The sequence below is a fragment of the Leptinotarsa decemlineata genome, unplaced genomic scaffold (assembly GCF_025532065.1).
Source record: "Leptinotarsa decemlineata unplaced genomic scaffold, Ldec_3_MD MMD2_tig00001064_RagTag_RagTag, whole genome shotgun sequence".
NCBI lineage: Eukaryota > Metazoa > Arthropoda > Insecta > Coleoptera > Chrysomelidae > Leptinotarsa > Leptinotarsa decemlineata.
In genome coordinates, this window is record NW_027412558.1 from 3,278,262 (window position 1) to 3,297,681 (window position 19,420).

General features: G+C 33.5%; 1 protein-coding gene across 1 annotated transcript in view; it reads left to right on the forward strand.

Annotated features, from left to right (window-relative positions):
- Positions 1–1,865: 1,865 nt before the first annotated feature.
- MICAL-like (protein) overlaps positions 1,866–19,420 on the forward strand; it is a 136,037-nt gene continuing 118,482 nt past the window's right edge. The window contains exons 1-4 of the mRNA XM_074175785.1: positions 1,866–2,114; positions 2,952–3,146; positions 6,747–6,929; positions 7,269–7,475. Coding sequence (XP_074031886.1) covers positions 1,907–2,114; positions 2,952–3,146; positions 6,747–6,929; positions 7,269–7,475 — 793 coding nt within the window. The 5' untranslated portion in view covers positions 1,866–1,906. The remainder of the gene's footprint in view (positions 2,115–2,951; positions 3,147–6,746; positions 6,930–7,268; positions 7,476–19,420) is intronic.

The window sequence follows — 19,420 nt, forward strand, 5'->3', positions numbered from 1 at the left end:
TGACCGACGGATTTTATATATTTAACAAAAAGTGCAACTTTTTCATATGAAACTGGATATAATTATTGATTTGCGACTGATAATATATTCTTAACTTTTCATAAACATATATAATTTCTTTCAATTCAAGTTTAACTCCCAATTTTGTGTTATACAGTCTTATGTATTTTCTTTTCCAGAAATTCTTTTTTGTGAAGAAATTCATTAGATTCTGCTCAGTTTTTTTTAATATTTTTATAATCATTACGCAGTCAAAATTTTGATAAATATCTATCGAATATGCAGTGAATATATAATGAATGGTTCAAAATAGCTTATTCTTTTCTCATGAATTCTTCTGAAAATATTCATCTTCCAAAATTTAAAAAAATAAAAATTGTACAGGTAGTTACACCTTTCAGTTCACCCCAAAAAGTACTGCTTAAATTCAATGTGTGTTTCACAAAAGAGCTAAAATTTGTACAGTTCCTCAACTTTTCCAAGGCCAGAATTTATAAGTTGCAATTTTTCCTCTTCCATTTGTTTGATTTTCAAACTTCCTCTGAAATGAAATAATAGTGAAATCAAATACAAGTAAAAATAGAACAATTGTATAAATGAAAATAAAGAAATAAAAAAGAAAGAAAATAAAAAGTGAAGAGATTCCAATTCATGTTAGTTCACGACGTTTCGATTGTTAGTATCTACAGTCGTCTTCGGGTGATGACTGGACTGATTCCTCCGAGAGATGACTATTTATAGGTCGTTCGAGTACTTTCACTTACCCCCGCTTTCCATTTTCCGCTTCACTGGTTCCGTGGGAGATGACCGCTTGGCGGAAGTTGTCCATTTTTCGCTTGATGATGGGTTTCCATATGTTGCGTATTTCTACGCTGGCTTGGCTGAATACGTTGTTGGACAACATGTATGCGGCTTCCTTTAATTTTCTCCTAAACCAATGTTCCTCTCTGTGCAAGATCTCAGCTTGGGACCACTCGATGTTGTGTTGATGGGTCCAAACATGGTCTGCTATTCCAGATTTGCTGGTTTCCCCTCGCTGTGTGTGTTTCTTGTGCTCGGCAATGCGAACATTCAATGGCCTCTTAGTTTCACCAATATGGGATTTTCCGCACTCACAGGGTATCCGGTAAATGCAATTCTTGGAATCGGTAAATGCAATTCTTCCTTGCGAGGCTCCTGCTGTCTTCTAGCCAAAGTCTTTTCTACCATCGTTTTGAAGTAACCATTCCGTTGAAGATCATTTTTGATGATGTCTAGTTCCTTCTCGAGACCTTCCTTCGTATTACAGAGCCCAAAAGCACGGTCTAATAGAGTCTTGATGATTCCTCTTTTAGTCGATTGATGGTGGTTGGATTCGTGGTTCAGATACTGTCTCGTATGAGTGGGTTTTCGGTATACAGATGTTTCCCACTTAGTATCGGTCCTCTTCACTGAAACGCCATTCTTAGACGTTTTGGTATTTTATATAGTAGACAATGGAAGTCCGAACTAGTGAAATTCATCATGAAACATCATGATTGTCAATCACCTTCAAACAAATTTTATTAACACTTACTTAATTCAAATACCACTTTTGACTAGTTTTCTTGACAATTATTACCTATCTTCATTGGAAGAATACTTTTATAATTCAGTCTCAATTTTGCTCTCACACTGTTAACACCCATTTTTGTCAATGAAATTTAATTTTTGAAAAAGGACTTCGACCTCCAAAAGTTATATTTTATGATACTTTCCGCTTTCCATCAACTTTAAGCTGAATATCCAAATAACATAAAAGAACGATACACGCGATATGTTGATTTTAAAAAACCCACTATAAAAACGTGACCTCCTACGACACCGGTACAGTATTGATTTCTGCCAAACATATGTTCTCGAGAAATATATATATAGAGTCATCGTTATGGGAGAATACAATCGCAGAAGAAGAGTGACAGTAGATTTGGATGATATCGAAATACTTCCATCGAAAGTGAGCGTGGAAAAATTGTTGCAAGTACCTGTTGGAGACAAGGAAAACGTATTAAACAGAAATAATAAAAGTGGGTTACGAAAAAGAAAACAATCCGGATGCTCCCCCCTTCAAAAGAACATCTGTGTAAAATTGCCAGGTAAAATTTTTGGCGCAGGACTTGCATTGTTTATATTCAATACCAAACCTACAATTCACCATTTGTATTGTGATACTGAGACCTTCATTCCAAGTTATATGAGAAATAAAGTGATACATATACGATCTGACAGATTCAAAATGGTAAATTGGTTACTAGTAATTATTCATAGTATGATATAGTTCATGTGACACTTCATTTGGCAGTTTTTCAATACTGTGTTCTTTGATAACTCAACAAAATGATTTGTTTGTAAGGGGTAAGCCGATTTTTTTCAATGAATTCATAATAATGAAATCTACATAAGTGCTAACATGAGGTACACTGAAAAAGTCACCTCCGTAATTCTTAATAAAAAGTCTGGTTACTCTCTAGTTAGTTTATAAATAATTGCCTATCGAAGTTGATGAAACTAATGTTTATATACTGAGAATTTGGAAAGAGTTATCCATTTTACTTTTACAACTCCGATTTTCCACTAGTAACCACAATTATTGGAAACTCTTTATTGACAGGTTTTAAAAGATTGGAAATGCTAAGATAACACATTTCGTAGGCCAGAAGACAAAATATTGTTCAGGAAAACATTCCACGTTGATATTTCCAGTCTTCAACATTTCACTGAATGATGACTAGTTAAAATTTAAAGAAAATCAGGGCGAACATGTCTTTTCTGAACTTTTCATCCTTTGAATATATCAACGATTGATTTATTCACAATCATTCATCCATTTTCGTGGACATGAAAATATATCAAGTCATTGACAAATAGAAAAAAAGTTCCATGTTCCAGATTCTTTTTGAACTCGGTTTTACTGACATTGTACTAACTTTCAGATCCAAATAATGACGATTGTTTGTCGTGTATGAAAGGTCGAGATGGATATAGAAAACCACTCGTGGACTTGTTTGGCAACCGACAAGAAAGTCAACTGTTCAATCACAGCAAAATATATGGTTCAGAAAGAAGAATCGAAGTTCCCATTTTTCAACAGGAAGAGAATTTGATTCATTCACCAACAAAAAAACCTGGTGAGTAAAAGTCCCCACAAGAATCGATAGTTCGACCTGGAAATTCATTCAATTATTTTCTTCGCAACGACGTTTTAAAAAAATATTTCACTCAGAAATTGATAAGCGCTACTGAATTGTATTCTGGTTCATATCAATTAGTGTAATATTTACTACTACTTTTTATTTTTTGTTTTCATAGCTTCAATAACTAACAAAGTTTTTCATTGAACTGTGCTGAATTGGGTCATCCTGTAGTGTTTGAAACCTGTTTAAATATTGAAAATATGTTTCCAATATTAGAGTCGAATAACTTCTATTTCATATTTTTTGTCTTGTCTCTTCTCTAATTTATAGTCAGAAACTAAAACTAACTTGATAGTACTGACAATTTCTACAATATTGAAGCTCTACTTGGATAAGTCATTCAAAATCAATTTTATAATGTACCTCATGTACATGTATTCATTTTATTTTTGGTACACTCCTAATAAAGTCTTGAACATCAAACTAATATTCACCTCAACCTAATTAATATCAGGGGTACTACAGAATTCAGAATGTACTCCAAATTCATTTGTGCTGGTCTAAAAAATAAAGTCACCAAATAACTAATAAATGTATATTATAGCACTTCTGCCTGTTTTTTCGTGTCTATTGAAAACAAGATGTTCAAAGGAGATATATCTGGAATATTTTCCAAAAAGTATAGCTTTACTCATATCAATTCAATATCGAAAAATGTTCTGAAATTCATTCATCATAGTTGAAGTCAACATCTGGAGAAATCGTGAAAACAAAAAGTTAAAAAAAAGTTTATTGGTACACCAAACTGTAACTATACCAATCAGTGGTCATTTTCAATTTACTTCAGTAACGATAGTAACCTAGTTTCCTTGGAGTAATAACTTTTTTCGATTCGAATTCGAAGGAACTTGTATTGTGCATATTTAAAAATACTACTTTCCTTCAGGTTTACCCACGATTTCACTATTCTCAAATTGCTATTGTTCCACTCAAGAAACAATGAAATGCATCAGGTGCATAATAAAACCGAAAGTTTTCAAGATAAATGGACTGTCTCGCCACATGGCCTTTGGTTAAACTAGATACGTATTGCAAAGTATTAGTTCACCGAGGTTATGATTCTTTACTTACTATGATCTCACAATAGATATTAGTATACACAGAATCTCAACTGAGAAAGTAAATCATAGACCATATCATTTTCAGGTGTCTATGGCAGTATTTGCCAAACGACTCCTTTTTATTCATTAATTTCAGCAATTAATTATATGATTGTCAACTGGGTTATGGATGAAGAGTTTATTCCATGATATTTTTCGATTATCAAAGTTATCAATTATTTCAAATTGGTTGAACAAGTGGCACAGAAAAAACTTTCAATAATTTCGAAATATTGATTTTCAAACATTCCTTTTAGGAAGTTATTACAACAAAGCATTATTCATATCATGCCTAGCTGCTAAAAAACTGCATCAATTTCCTTTCATTTGGAAAAACGTTATCAGGAAATGTATTCCACATAAACGCAGTTCTCCATGGAAGAGTTCTTGAACTCTTCCATGGAGAACTGCGTTTATTACAAACGCAAATTACAAAATATACACACTATATCAATTTTTACAGAAAAACACGTATATTCATATACTTATACACGAATGTTCAACAAGTTTTAACCAAATCCAGAAATTCATCAATTGCATATATAGGATTATTGGTCAAGAAAGTTTACACACTTTTTTCAAATTTGTTGATAGAACTGTCCCTTATAGTCCTCGGCAGTAAGTTATAGTAGAAACTTCCAGCCCATTCTGGTGCCGCTTGTGAGAAGATTCCCTCATCCTTTTTTTGTATCAAGATGGAATAGTAGAAAGCCAAAAACTTTCTTTCTCAAAAACTAATCACTCCTAAAAATACAACCCTTCAATTCAGATTTCGAAAACTTTTTAAGTGTATTGTGATTTCTTGTCGAATATCCGAGTTTTTCTCTATGTTTTTAATATTTTTGGGAAAAAAAGTTTTTGGCTTTCTACTACTCCATCTTGATACAAAAAAAAGAAGGATGAGGGAGTCTTCCAAAGAAAGGAAGGAAGTAACTCTATACATGGATGTGTAGATCATGCAAAGAAAGTCTGAAAGGAAGTCTGAAAGGAAGTCCTCCTGAAACAGCTACTTTCATATAAACATTGAATTATACGAAAGAAAAAAATTCTTTCTAAACAAATACTTCTATATGAACACTGAATTATACAGAAGATACTTTTCTCTACTCAGTTTGTATTTCAAACATTTGTTGTGTAATAAGATCAGATATCATTCACATGAGTTCTACTTTAAATCAATGGTGACAAATTGCACTTACATAGAACACTGCCATCCTTACTGGTATACACCGATGTTTCGTCTTAAGACACTTGCCCTAAGGCTCTTCAGTACCAATTGGATAACATTATGGAAAATACACACACTTCATTCATGAATTACGATTTTTTTTTGTATCAAGATGGAGTAGTAGAAAACCAAAAACTTTCTTTTCCAAAAATTAATCACTCCTAAAAAATATAACCCCTTGAATTCAAATTTTTAATGTTGTTATGAACGTATACTAATATTTACAATGAATAAATTCCCAGTACAGAAAGTATTTTATTTTTTTTAAAGACTGGTCTACACGATTATCGATATTCTAGATTGAAAATCAGTCGTATAATTCTTTTTTGATTAATGAATACACGACTACATTCTGTTGCTTGTGTCCATGTGATAATGTTATAACTAATTGCTGAATGAGCGAGAGCATAGTAAACATTCATTAGCGATGCTTTGCTCAGGATATATTTTAACCTGTAATTAGCAAAAAATGTTTGATTTAATTGTTCAGACCAATTGAATTTTTCATTAATGATAATGATAGGCTACCCGTTTCAATGAAAATTGCATGTATTTTCGACATTCGACATAAGTCGAATAGGAATATTTATTCCTATCACATAATTATTCTGTTCAATATTATTGTATATATACTGTACCAGGTCTGATGTTGCAGTTTCTGTGAATTTTTTTCCAAAGGAGTCAGCAGAATAAATTTTTCTAAAAAGTTTGAGAGTCTCTCATGCATGCATCTCTCCAATACTTTAGATAATGGACTGAGAATGGAGATGTCCCTATAATTATCAACATTTTTGGAGAACACGCCTATATATAGGTATTGTTTCTGATACTTTCAGAACATCTGGGAATTTTCCCTTTTCTACGTAGAGATTTATTATTCTGGCAAGAAAAGGAGATAAGAATTCTTTGCAATTTTTTATGAGTTCAATCGGAATCTCATCGATACTAACCGATTTCTTATTTTTTAGTCGACATTTAATATTTTCCACTTCAAACTCAGAAAATGGTATAAAAGACAATGTATGGTTGTTATAGTCATCTGTGGAACCAGAGTTATCAACACTTAGGTATTTATATGTCTGTCTGAAGTGATTATTGCTGTGAAGCAATCGTTCATTCCACAGGATCTGAGCTCTGCGATCTTGCCTTATTTTTAGTACTTAGTATTCTTCAGTATTTCGAAAATATGTTTATTTGAAATTTCAGGTTTCAAAGAAAATAGCCCACGTCTGACCAAATCTGATGAACAATGTGAAACACTGAAAGAAACTCCACAAAGGAAAAGAAAACCTTCCATGGAAATAATAGATTCTCCAAGTCCTGGCGTCGCGAGAACATTCAGTTTCATTTGTTTTTCCAACATTCCAGAAAATGAAACCCATAAACGAGGTGAGAAATATGTTTTTAGAAATCTCAAAAAATATTTGAAATCTAACTAGAAAACAAAAGTTGAAACTATCGTACTTGACCTGTAATTGAATCCAAAACATCTACCACACTAGCGCATATTTGTAATCATTACCACAAGAAGCCATCTACGAGTTAGTGTGACTCTTTGAGTTTCTGATCATTTTCATTTCGATGCAGTGACAAATTTTGAAAAATATCAATTTTGATAGAGGTGATGATAGAAGTTTGATTGGTAGTGTCATAATATAGATCCAACAGCAAGTTTTTCAGCTGTATCAGGAATCCATAATTCAATCGTATATTGATTCGAAATTTCAGGATTCAAAGAAAATAGCCCACGTCTGACTAAATTTGAAGAACAATGTGAGATATTGAAAGCGACTCCTCAAAAAAGAAAACGTTCCGTTGACACAGTAAATGAAAGGAAAATTTTGCAAAGAATAGATGGTTCGACCCCTGGCATCGGGAGAAAGTTCAGTTTCATTGCTGTTTCCAAAAGTTCAGAAAAGAAATCGCAGGAACAAGGTGAGAAATATGCTTTGAGAACTCTCAAGAAGTATTTTTAAATCCGCCATTTTTATGAATTTCGATTGAAGCGATTTTTATTTACGGTGCGACGCGTAACTTTCACGAGACCGAAAGGATTTTCAATGAACGTTTTGCGAATCGTCCTGTCTGTAGAAAATATTTGAGGGAACTTGTATCCAAATTCACAACTACCGGCAGTGTACATAACAAAAAGCCCCCAAGTCATCTGTCCATTCCGGAAGAACAGCAAGTGCAGATAGTTGGTGAAATAGTAGAAAATCCTGAATAGTCTACTTATTCCGTCGCGAATTTTTGTGAGGTGTCTCCTTCACCAATTAACTGAAGATGACCCTGATCGAAGAACAGAATTCTGCGAAATCGTGACGGAACCATTGCAGGGCATCCTACCTATTTCCACAATATTTGTTTTAGTGACGAATGTAAATTTTTTTAAACGGCAATGTTCACAGACAAAATTGCCATTATTGGAGTGACACCAGCCCTCACGTTTTCCGGGAAACACATACCCAATATCCAGAAAAAATTAACGTTTGGGCAGGAATATTGAGAAACCATATTGTAGGACCTCTATTTATTGATCAAAATTTAACAGGGGAACTGTATTTGAATATGCTGGAAACTACTGTTAACCCTCTCATCACTGAAATCGTGATGAGAGGGTGAAGATCCAAATAACTTCAGACATATATCCATGCTCTCAACACAATCTCTGAAATTATAGAAAAAATTGTGAAAAAAAGGGTATTAGCTTTTCTCTATAAATACAATATATTAATCAACTGTCAATTCGGCTTTGAGAAGGCGAAAGGCACAAATGATGGAATCTTTTCCTTTCTTGAACATGTCTACACACATCTCAACAATAGTGAGGTCGTAGCTGCAGTATTCTGCGATTTCTCCAAAGCTTTTGATTGTGTAAATCATGAACTTCTTTTGCAAAAGTTGAACTACTATGGCTTGAGAGGAGTGTGTAATGACTGGTTCAGGTCTTACTTAAGTGATAGAAAACAGTCAGTAAGATCAAACGAAAAACTATCACACACTAAGGATATCTTATGGGGCGTACCACAAGGATCAGTACTAGGCCCGATTTCTTTCCTCATTTATGTAAATGACCTGGTGACTCTCTCAATTCAAGGAAGTTTTACCATCTTTGCGGATGACACCACGATCCTTTGGCATGGAAAAAATACTTCTAATATGAAAGAAACTATCTCTAGTGAAAGTTGTGAAAAAATGGTGTGACACAAACTACTTGTGCTTTAATATTAAAAAAACAAACCTACTCACCTTCAGCTGTAATATTAACAATGAATACTTGAATGGACAAATTCTTGAGAATAAAAAGCAATCCAAATTCCTGGGAATCTTCATGGATAACAAATTAACATTTGATCAACATATTTCAGCTTTGAATAAAAAATTGGCATCAGGATGGTATGCACTTCGAATAGTTTCAAATGAACTGAGCTCATCCACAACAAAAATGGTATATTATTCCCTGATTGAGTCCCACCTGAGATATGATGGTGCCTTCTGCGGATTTTGCAGTCAACAACTTTTTCATTCAGTGTTTGTTTTGCAAAAGCGAGCGGTTAGATACTTATGCAAGGTGGGAGTACATGAGTCATGCAGACCATTATTTTTGAGAGGAAAAAATTCTCACTGTTACTTGTATTTTCATACTTGAAACTGTTTGTCTGATTCACAAAAAACATAACATGGTTGGAACTCCGGAACCAACAAATTACATAACCGGGCAAGTAACTGAAAATAACATACATCTTCCTGTTCCAAAAACCAGTCAGACAAAGTATTCTTCAATTTATGAAAGTAAAAAGCTGTATAATCGCATACCTTACGAAATAAGGAAGGAAAAAAGATATAAAAAGTTCAGAAATCTTGTTAAAGATGCCCTTGCAACTAAAGCGTACTACAATCTTGATGAATATTACAATGGAACTTTGCTGTGATTTAAAATAGGTGTTTTTTTGTTGTTTATATTGACACCTATACTTTAAATTAGATTTTATACTGGGATATACAGTATATATAATGGAAACACCCCCCTAAAATTTGAAGTTGCAAACCGATTTTAAAAAATTTGAAATGTTTATTAAAGTTTCAGGGCATACTACGATATTTTTTCTTAGTCGAAAATCGGGATTTTTTATTAGCGATTTTTTTATTGAAAAAATCACTACGCCACTGGATTCAGAGTGCCTCTAAACAGGTGTGACCAAAATTTCATGAAAAAATATTCATTATTAACAAAGTTATGACAACTCAAAAATTCGAAAACTCACACAGCTAACAGTCACAAAAAACACCCTATATCAACAGATATAGTATTTTCATAATTATATATAAAATTATTACAATGTGTTAAAACAACGATAAAAATAAAATAAATACAACAATAAAAATTAATTGGCGCTCCGGGGCGACTTCATTGATTCCAGTGGCGCATTTGCTTTTTCAGCTGCAAGAAAACCCGGAAAAACCTGCAGCACCACATCATCTGAAGATCTTGATCTAACAATGTCCTCTCTCTCATAAAACAAAATGTAGGGAGTCTCCAGAGGCTCCAATAAATTCAATGCATCGCCAGAACACTTCGTGACACGACTATCGTCAATCTTAAACCAGTCCGTTTCTTCTTTGACCAAGGCGTAATAATGACCACATTCAACGCCAGAACCACAGTGAACAATGACTGCATGAATATTATAACAGTGGTCTGCTAGGTTGAAATGTTCTTCTATTTCGAACCTTCCAAAGAGTTTCTTGCTTTCGTTAGAGGTTGAGTCTTGTTTGAAAATCATCAGTGTTATTATTAGATTGACTGGTGCCTCAGCTATACTTGTTTCCTTACTAACTTCCAGTTAGTTTGGCGCATGTCTGACAATACAGTTGATCATCACCTGTTAAAAATTCCATTTTCAGATGATTTAACAATAAGCTTTGCACGGACTGGTAATTAGTCGTATTAGGAAAAGCTAGATGAAGTTCCAGAAATTCACATAAGTTTTCAGTACTTCTTGAACATTTACCACAAAGTAAACAAGTGAGGATTTTTCCAGCAAAAGATTTACAAACACAAGACGAGATGGGTTGTACATTCAGTCCAGAGCGGCTGGGAGTATTGATTTTGCTATTGTTTTGCTCACGAAGAGTATTCAACAAGAACCCCAAGAATTCGGAACAATCCTCTTGTTGTCCTAACGTCCTAACGAGTATCTAGTGGACTTCAAAGACTCCAGGAAATCGGTTGGAGGTAAAGATGATAACTTCTTACGAAACTGCAGCTGCATGAAAAGTTGTTTGAGTTTGATGAATAAGCAGGAAACATTCTCGTTCTCGTTCATCATTAAAACTTCGTTCTTGAAATTCTTCGTCATGAACAACACTTGTAAAATGCTATTCATGTAACAAGTGTTTCCTAAATTATCCAGATATAGCCATGAGAATATTTTTTTATGGTTTCAACAATAAAGTGCCGCCAGATGAAAAAAAACAAATAGCGTAAATATTTTTAATGAAAATAACGTAATTACATTCAAGTTTTCACGCAAATTAACTAAAACTAAGACCTAAAATTTCAATTTAAATCTTAGTTGCCATGGAAATGATATTACAGTTTGACACTTGTGAAAGATTCAAGTGTACTATTGTCAACAATATCCACCTTACAGTTCTTCGAATTATTTTGTGTTATGGCTGCAAGATTGAGCGTAATAGAGAAAATTGAAATTGTACGCCTTTCGGGAGATGACGTTAGAAGTGCTATAGAGGTTTGTAGAGTATTTAATGAGAAACATCCAGATCGTTCTCGTATTAGCTGCGGTACGGTAAATAAAATAAATAAAATATTCAATGAAACTGGTGCAGTATCAAAAATGATGTTAAAAAGTAATCCTGTACAAAGACGAAACAGGAATGATCAAAGCATTTTAGATTATTTCGGAAATAATCCTATTGCCAGTATAAGGAATGCCACTTTAGATTTGAATATTCCACGAGAAACTATTCGGAGATGTCTCAAGGCGAAGAATATTAAACCTTTCAAGCCAAAATTTTTACACACACTTCAAGAAGGCGACGAAGCTGGAATATTGTTTACGGGCCCAAGGGGAATATTTAAACAATAGAAATTTCCTAAAAAATATGTTATATACCGACGAAGTCACTTTCACTACAAATGGGGTATTGTCGTACAGAATTGTCGCTATTGGGCAGCGGATAATCCTAACTGGGTAATGAACTGTAAAAGCCAGTATTCCCAAAAAATCAACGTCTGGTGTGGGATATTGAACGAACGAATTATTGGTCCTTTCTTTTTTGAGGAAAACATTAATGCGCAGAGGTTTCTAGAATTTTTAAACACGGAGTTTTGGGATGCTATTCACGAGCTGCCAATCAATGAACGATCAGATGGGTGTTCAGTTCACCAATGGATAGGCCGTGGTAGTCCGTTTATAGAGTGGCCACCCAGATCTCCAGACCTCACAGTTTTGGACTTTTTTTCTGGGGACTTCTCACACAAAAGGTTTACAAAAACCGCTCAAGAGATAGAAATGAACTTTGTGAAAGAATTCGACAGGTATGTGCAGATATTAGCCCTCAAGAACTAAGGAACGTAATCAGAAACATTCGTAAGCGCTACGACGCATGTATCGAAATACGTGGTGGATTAGTAGAGGATACTAGAATATGAGTTAGAATTAATTGTTGCACTGAATCGAAACATTTCAATAATTAGTTATTAGTTACGTTTATTAAAATGTTTTGCTTCATTGTTAGTTGAATTGTGTGAATGTAATTCCGTTATTTTCATTAAAAATATTTACGCTATTTGTTTTTTTTTTCATCTGGCGGCACTTTATTGTTGAAATCATTAAAAAAATGATATATTGTGACTGTTAGCTGTGTGAGTTTTTGAATTTTTGAGTTGTCGTAACTATGTTAATAATGAATATTTTTTCATGAAATTTTGGTCACACCTATATAGAGGCACTTTAAATCCAGTGGCGTGGTGATTTTTTCAATAAAAAAATCGTTAACAAAAAATCCCGATTTTCGACTAAGAAAAAATATCGTAGTATGCCCTGAAACTTTAATAAACATTTCAAGTTTTGTCCCAAGGTAGAGCTTTTAATACTTGACATTTCAAAAAAAATTTATTAAAATCGATTTACAACTTCAAATTTTAGGGGGTGTATCCATTAAAAATGGGTCACATTGCCATGGCACATGAACTTATGTTCAAATTGTATACATTTGTTTTTTACATCTTTTGAAAGGGACTATACAAACTATTTTGTCTACAATTTGTTAAGTTTTATTTTCTATATTTAATCTATTAGATATGTGAATTTAATTTTGCTCAAATTGTGTTTCTGTGTATTTGTGTTTTTGAATTGTTTCTTTTCTCGAATTCCTTGAAGTGCTATATATACCAGATGTTTTAACAAGCTTTGTCAGTAAGATTGCATTTTCTTGGACAATAAAGTATATGTCTATTCTATAGGGTTGTGAAGCATTTGTATAGGAGCTTCAAAAAGATTTGTCACAAGACCCCCCTTTCCATTTGATTTTTCCCCACTTGGCGCCCAGTCGCCATCTTGAAAGTTTCATCTGTCAATTTCACTTAAAAATAAAGTATTCATGCATTAATTTCATTATCCCAAATTTCAATTTTTTCAGTTGACCCATTCAAAAAATAAAAGTGGGGGACCTTACAGAAATGCACTCTATATTGGTTAGCAAAAGCAGACATATTTTCATATTTTTTCGTGAATAATTTAATTACTAAAGGGAATATAGTGATGATGCAGATTATGGTTTGAATTTTTGAATATCGTTAATTGCAAAACGTTTTAATAGATTGAATTGGAGACCCTGACGTGAAATTAGTCTAATAACTGACACTCGCAAACCACGTTTTAACTTTCGTAACTATTTGTCAAGTCCAAACATGCTTCTCAAAAACTGAAGATTTTTATTACTCTAGTGTAAATGGGTCTTCAAAACACCCTACTCAGAATATTTCATTACTTCACGAATATCTTGAGAATACATCTGAGTAATGTCTTGTTTGGGAATTTCCTTTTTTGTGATACTTTGAAGTCGTTCGAAAAAAAACCCAGGTCCCAACTACCCAGACTCTCAAGACGCAAGTCTACCGCAGACAGTTTATGAACTTGAAAATTAAGGATTCAACCCGGAGGCCCTTTGTTAAAGAACAGTCGAACGTGCAGAGGCCGAGCAGAATAAAGGCAAGAAGCAGAAGCTGAAATATTCATACTAGTCCCAACATGTCCGACAACATACCGGCCTTGATGCTTTCGTGTGGTTCGATCACGATGGGTCGCTATTTGGGCACTCTTTTGTGGGGTTTAGCGCTTTTCTTCGCCGCGGGTCCAGGCTTTGCATTCAACGCTATTCTCGACCTACCTGATAAACAATGCGTGCGAGATACTGGGTGTGCAAAATGTGAAAGAAATTTTTATGACAACCGTTTATCGAAAATTTTCGGTAGTTTCATCACAAGAAGACTAACCATTTCATAATTTTGTGAAATGTATCAATAATGAATACAAATGAATTCTATAATGTTGTTTCAAAAGTTTCATCCGGTTTTATCTGTCTTTTTTAGACTGTAATATCTCAGTGAATACTTATTCAATTCTATCGAAATATTAATTACTTCTTGGATAAATTAAAATAAAGAAAGAGATTCTCAATCGATGTTTTTATTGAAAAATAATCCATACTGTTATGATTGTGATGAAAAAAAATTATGGAAGTTGCAAGAAATACAACTTATAATTTCAATTGTTTTCACCTTCTTCATCGTCGTCTTCCGACCACTCTAGTATTCCGAAGTCCTCTGCTTCATCGTCTATAACGACATTTATCTCCAGGTATTCCATGAATTTGGGTTTGAAGGTTCTGTCTCCACTGACATCGTTGTGATATGGTATATCATTGAGACAAACTTGCCCATTACGCTGAGCACAAGTTGACGGGCATTAACCCCAATTTTCTACATCCACATCGCGAACCAGAACCACTCTTGCAGTTGCAGAATATCCTGTTGAGCAGTTTCTCTGAATTAGGTGCTAAAATTGTTGTGATAGGTTCCAGGGGTTCGTGACACATTGTTCAACCTCATTCCTGGAGTTCCAAATCATGTCCTAACCAAGTTTGAACTTGATAATAAACACGATTGAAATGCTGGTGAGCTGTTGTATTCATTGGTGGTTTATTCAGTTTATTCAGTTTTGTAGACTTGACGTATTGTTAATAAGGAAGATGATCGATAATGTCCACAGATTTAGGAGCATTATAGATTGTCAACGAGATCTGAATTTCATTCTCAAATAGTCTTTGAAAGTACAGTTGACCTTAAATGATTCTTTAACAACGCGCTCTCCTCCATCAACATATATGAACTATTTTTGAAACAAATGTTCTAGGGAATTTAATCTTCTACTCTACAATATTGATATCGAAATAAAAACAAACCCATGGGAGATAAGACATTAGCAAAAAATGTGCGAAAAATCAATTTCTGTGACCTTTGAACTCTGATTTTAATAATCGGGTTGACCCTACTATATGTAGGTTTTGAGACAACTTTCAGGATATCATAATACAAGTTTATACGAGTTTATAGCAGGTTATCTCAAATTCCAAGGTGATCTTACTGAGACAAAAACGACGGGGGACTTTATTTTATAATATGTAGTGATGAAATGGCCGAATTCAGAGACTTTTAATTTGTAAAAACTTTCTGAATTCAATAATTGATCAGATTTGTGTAAATTTCCAGCTGGCATCTGATATACTAATTTGAAAATACGTTTAATTTATCTTTTTTGCAATTTTAGTATTGGCCTAACCCAAAATGACTACTAAATATTGCATATTTGAGTTTAACAGGAGGTGACAAATATATTTTGAAAAGTCATGTGGAGATAAGTTCGAAAGAACTCAAATGCCACAGCATTGGTATCGAAAATTTTGAGATTACAGTCGAAATTTCGACTACAGCGCCTGCTGTAAAGGTAAAAAACGAAAAGTTCCAATTTTTGGCTCACCCTGTACTCTCCCTAAACCACTCCACTTTCCATACTCGATACGGAGTGCGCCCCACGTAGACCCAGTCCGAACTTCCCGCTGACTCACTCGATATTCTCTCGGATCGCAGTCAGTTGTTTGTTTGCTTTCAACGGAGGTAGATTGTACGTCGCGCAATTAAAAATCGATATACACGTGTTTGTGATTTCGAATTATCGGTCGTTAATTTCCGTGTGACAGAGACTTGCCCACTTGGATTATTTTGGTCGATAACGCAGAGTTCTTAGGTATGCAACTGCGTCTATTTTTATAAGTTTATTGGCGAAAATCGATTCGATGCGTCTGTGTTAAATTTGTTTGCAGTTTTAGTTACTTGTAATTGCAGATGAGCATTTAGGCTTGCGCCAAGTTTCAAAGAAACACTTACTCAATGTCATGAATATTTGTTTAGATCTCATTTATCAGTTATTTCTAACCTCAAAACCGTCTGTCAACATTATCTTATCGAGTTCAATAGGACTGTGGGACAAGGTTTGCAAGATTTAAACTATGATAAGCGTTGACACAAAAGTCAATATGGTGTTAAGTTGTTAAAAGAATCAACATGTTCAATATTTCACATCCTAACTACTTACTTATTCATTCTTTGTTTACAAATAATGATCCTAATTCGACTATAATCCCAATAATAATGGACCAATGTGTTGAGAACTAAGATTTCAGTGTTCTGAACATTCCTACAAGGCAGAAAGTTGGTTGAAAGAGAGAATTTGCAACGATGAACTCTGGTATACCTTTAATGATGATGGAGAAACCTAAGTTTTTAGTTGAAGATATAGTGTAAATAGCAATAACAACGGTGTACCACAAGGGAGCATTCTTGGTCTCTTTGTCTTGTTATGTGTAGCCAATATATCTTATTTGTTGACAATCTTTTACATCGGGTAATTACGTACGATATGAATGGTTGTGAAAATTGCATGGCAGAGTGTATCAAATATTGAATATGTTTTTTACAAAAACTGCTTTTGCTAGTGATAAAGCTGTAATTCACGCAGACAGAATTGGAATATACATAAGTCGATCGATCAATCATATACATTTGTATGTTTTAAGATTATTCATTCAATAGCTTGTATTTTTATGTTAGACTATACTTATTGCTCAATATATATTCTTACATTTTTATTCTAGTATTTATTCCTGGACCTCACTCCCGGTTTTTCAATCATGATTTTTTCCATTATGATTGTCTATTAGCGTTCTAAATTGACCATTTACTAATAGCATATTATTTTTTGTCCTTGTTCGTGACCATTCCTTGCTAATTGCTCTATTTGGATCCCCTGTTTTTAAAGTTACTTATTCAAAGCAACATGTCAGGTTTAGTTTTTATAATTCTATTATTTGATAGCTACCTATATCAATGTTCAGTCATCAAGAATTGTTCAAAAAGCATATGTTATTCGTATCTAGCTGTCAAAAAACAAAATTCTAATTTTTTCCAGGATCTCTCATATCTGTCGAATTCATTTTCTTTTTAGTATCGAAATGTGAATGAAAAATGAAAATTCAACTCACAACGAAAAATTATATTGCGCTTTCTCGTTTCAGGAATATAGTGAAAAAAATACCCTTTACTTAATGAATTGTCAAATTTAGTATCGTGTCGAAAAGATATTTTAGCTAAAAAGAAAATACTTCAATAAATAAGGCAGTAGTTATTGAGATAATTAAGTATCGATAATAGAAAGTCATATTATATATTGGGGATATCATCAAAATGTTTCATTCAGGTAAATATACTGAGAAATATATGCATCTGTCAAACAAAACAACAATGAAAATATGATATTCTACAAGGTACTGTTCCTGGGACAGTTCTCATCTCTCTGTACATACTATAGTAATTCTGCACCAAAACGGTAACAGTTAAAGTTTGAAATGAAATTTGAGAAACTGATTCTATAATACGTAACATTGATTTTGTATTGAAAGTGTGTTTTACAAACTTGAATTAACTAATAAAAACTGTGATTCCAAGTGCGGTTCTTGGTTGCCCCTTATCTGAAATTCCACATTTATAACTAACCGTACAACTACAAATATAGCCACTTCATAGGTTTGGTAAAATCATTTTGACTTATTTCAAAGAACTGTTAGAAGTACACATCACTATCATATTTTTTACGATTTGAAGTGTTCAAGTTAATAATATTATTCACGAAGTTGTAAATTTTGGCCTCTGAATCTTTCAATTCTACTTTTTTGTGATATCCTATGAACTAGTCGGTCATGACATATCTTATCCTTGGTTTTTTCGAGTTTTTTCTCATCTACTAAATCTATAATTTTCAATAATGTCAATCAAATTATAAGTCACAAGTTAATACCTAGCCATAAAAATAGTGGCGTATTGAGGCAAATATTTACACAGGTACCATCCTTTTTCAATTGTCCTTCATAGCTTCAACATCGATTTGTCCTTAAAATGGAAATACCTTGAGAAAGCACGCACTTACCTAGTTTTAAAATTATTTTTATTTACCAGGTAACAAACCTAAGGCAGTCTAGTCTAATTAGCTTCAAGAGAGCAAAGCCTTTAATCTGATACTGATACTATTTTAACCTTGATTTTACTTACTTGTGATGCACCGTTTGGAACCTTTGGTGTAATAATTAATATAACTGGAGTTTTTTTCCAACACCAAACCGTTATTTTTAACACCTCGACACGTGTTTCGATCACCAAGTGATCATCTTCAAGAGGAAGATTTCACTGGTTTGTCTTTGCTCTGCTATGGTGTGGTGGTGTATTTCTTAGTCAAATATTCAAAATATAAACAATTTTTATAGAATGACAGAGATTACTAATTGTTACAATTGAAATACCTATATGTCACCAGTTCCTCCACTTTATCATTGAACAAACTACTTCAATCTGATGATTCGGGGTTCTCATTCATCTCATCTCTAACACCACCATTTATAAGTATAGGTAAATATTGTTCATCGTGCCATTTTCAATGATTATAATAATAAATACTTTCAGTGAAGAGATACCAACCTAACCTAATGTTATGTTGGCAACATTGGAAACGTAGCAAGCGCCTTTGACAGATGTCAATGATTTTTGGTCCGTAGTTTTTGATGTTCTTGGTTTTGCCGATGTACATGTGATCATTGTCAAATTAATGAAACATAGTTCAATACCTATGTTTTTAGGTTTATATTAAAACCTTGTTGCAACCCGATACCGACATAACATTGACCAAAAATCATTGACATCTGTCAGCAACAAAGGTGCAAAAGCCGCGTTTCCATTGTTGCCAGCATAAGACCTAATAAATGACAGAATTCAACATCTGCAAATGATAAATCAAGGCAGAGATACTGGTATGAAGCTATCCGGATAAAGTAGATACATCGATAAAAAAATATTAAATTATTTGTGCACCCACCATTTTTCAATATGATACACTTGACTAGCTCAGTGAAAAAAAGAACCGTTCTAGTTTTTCAATCCGCCTGAAGGCGTAAAAACGGTGTGGAAATATTTATTTATTTATTTTACGGGATCACCCCCATTTGAGAATAAAATTAACAATTATATAATAAAGTAATATACTACATTACATTAACTCAAGTTATTATAAAATACATATCATAATACTACCATGCAGTTAAGAGATTGTTTTTGAATTTTCTGAGAGATATACCAATTACTTCCAATTTTCTTTCATTAATAAGTCGAAGTGTACGATCAACAGGGTTATGTAAGCCATAATTTGTAGAATGAAACCGTAAGTGAAACAAATCGCTGGGCCTTAGAATTC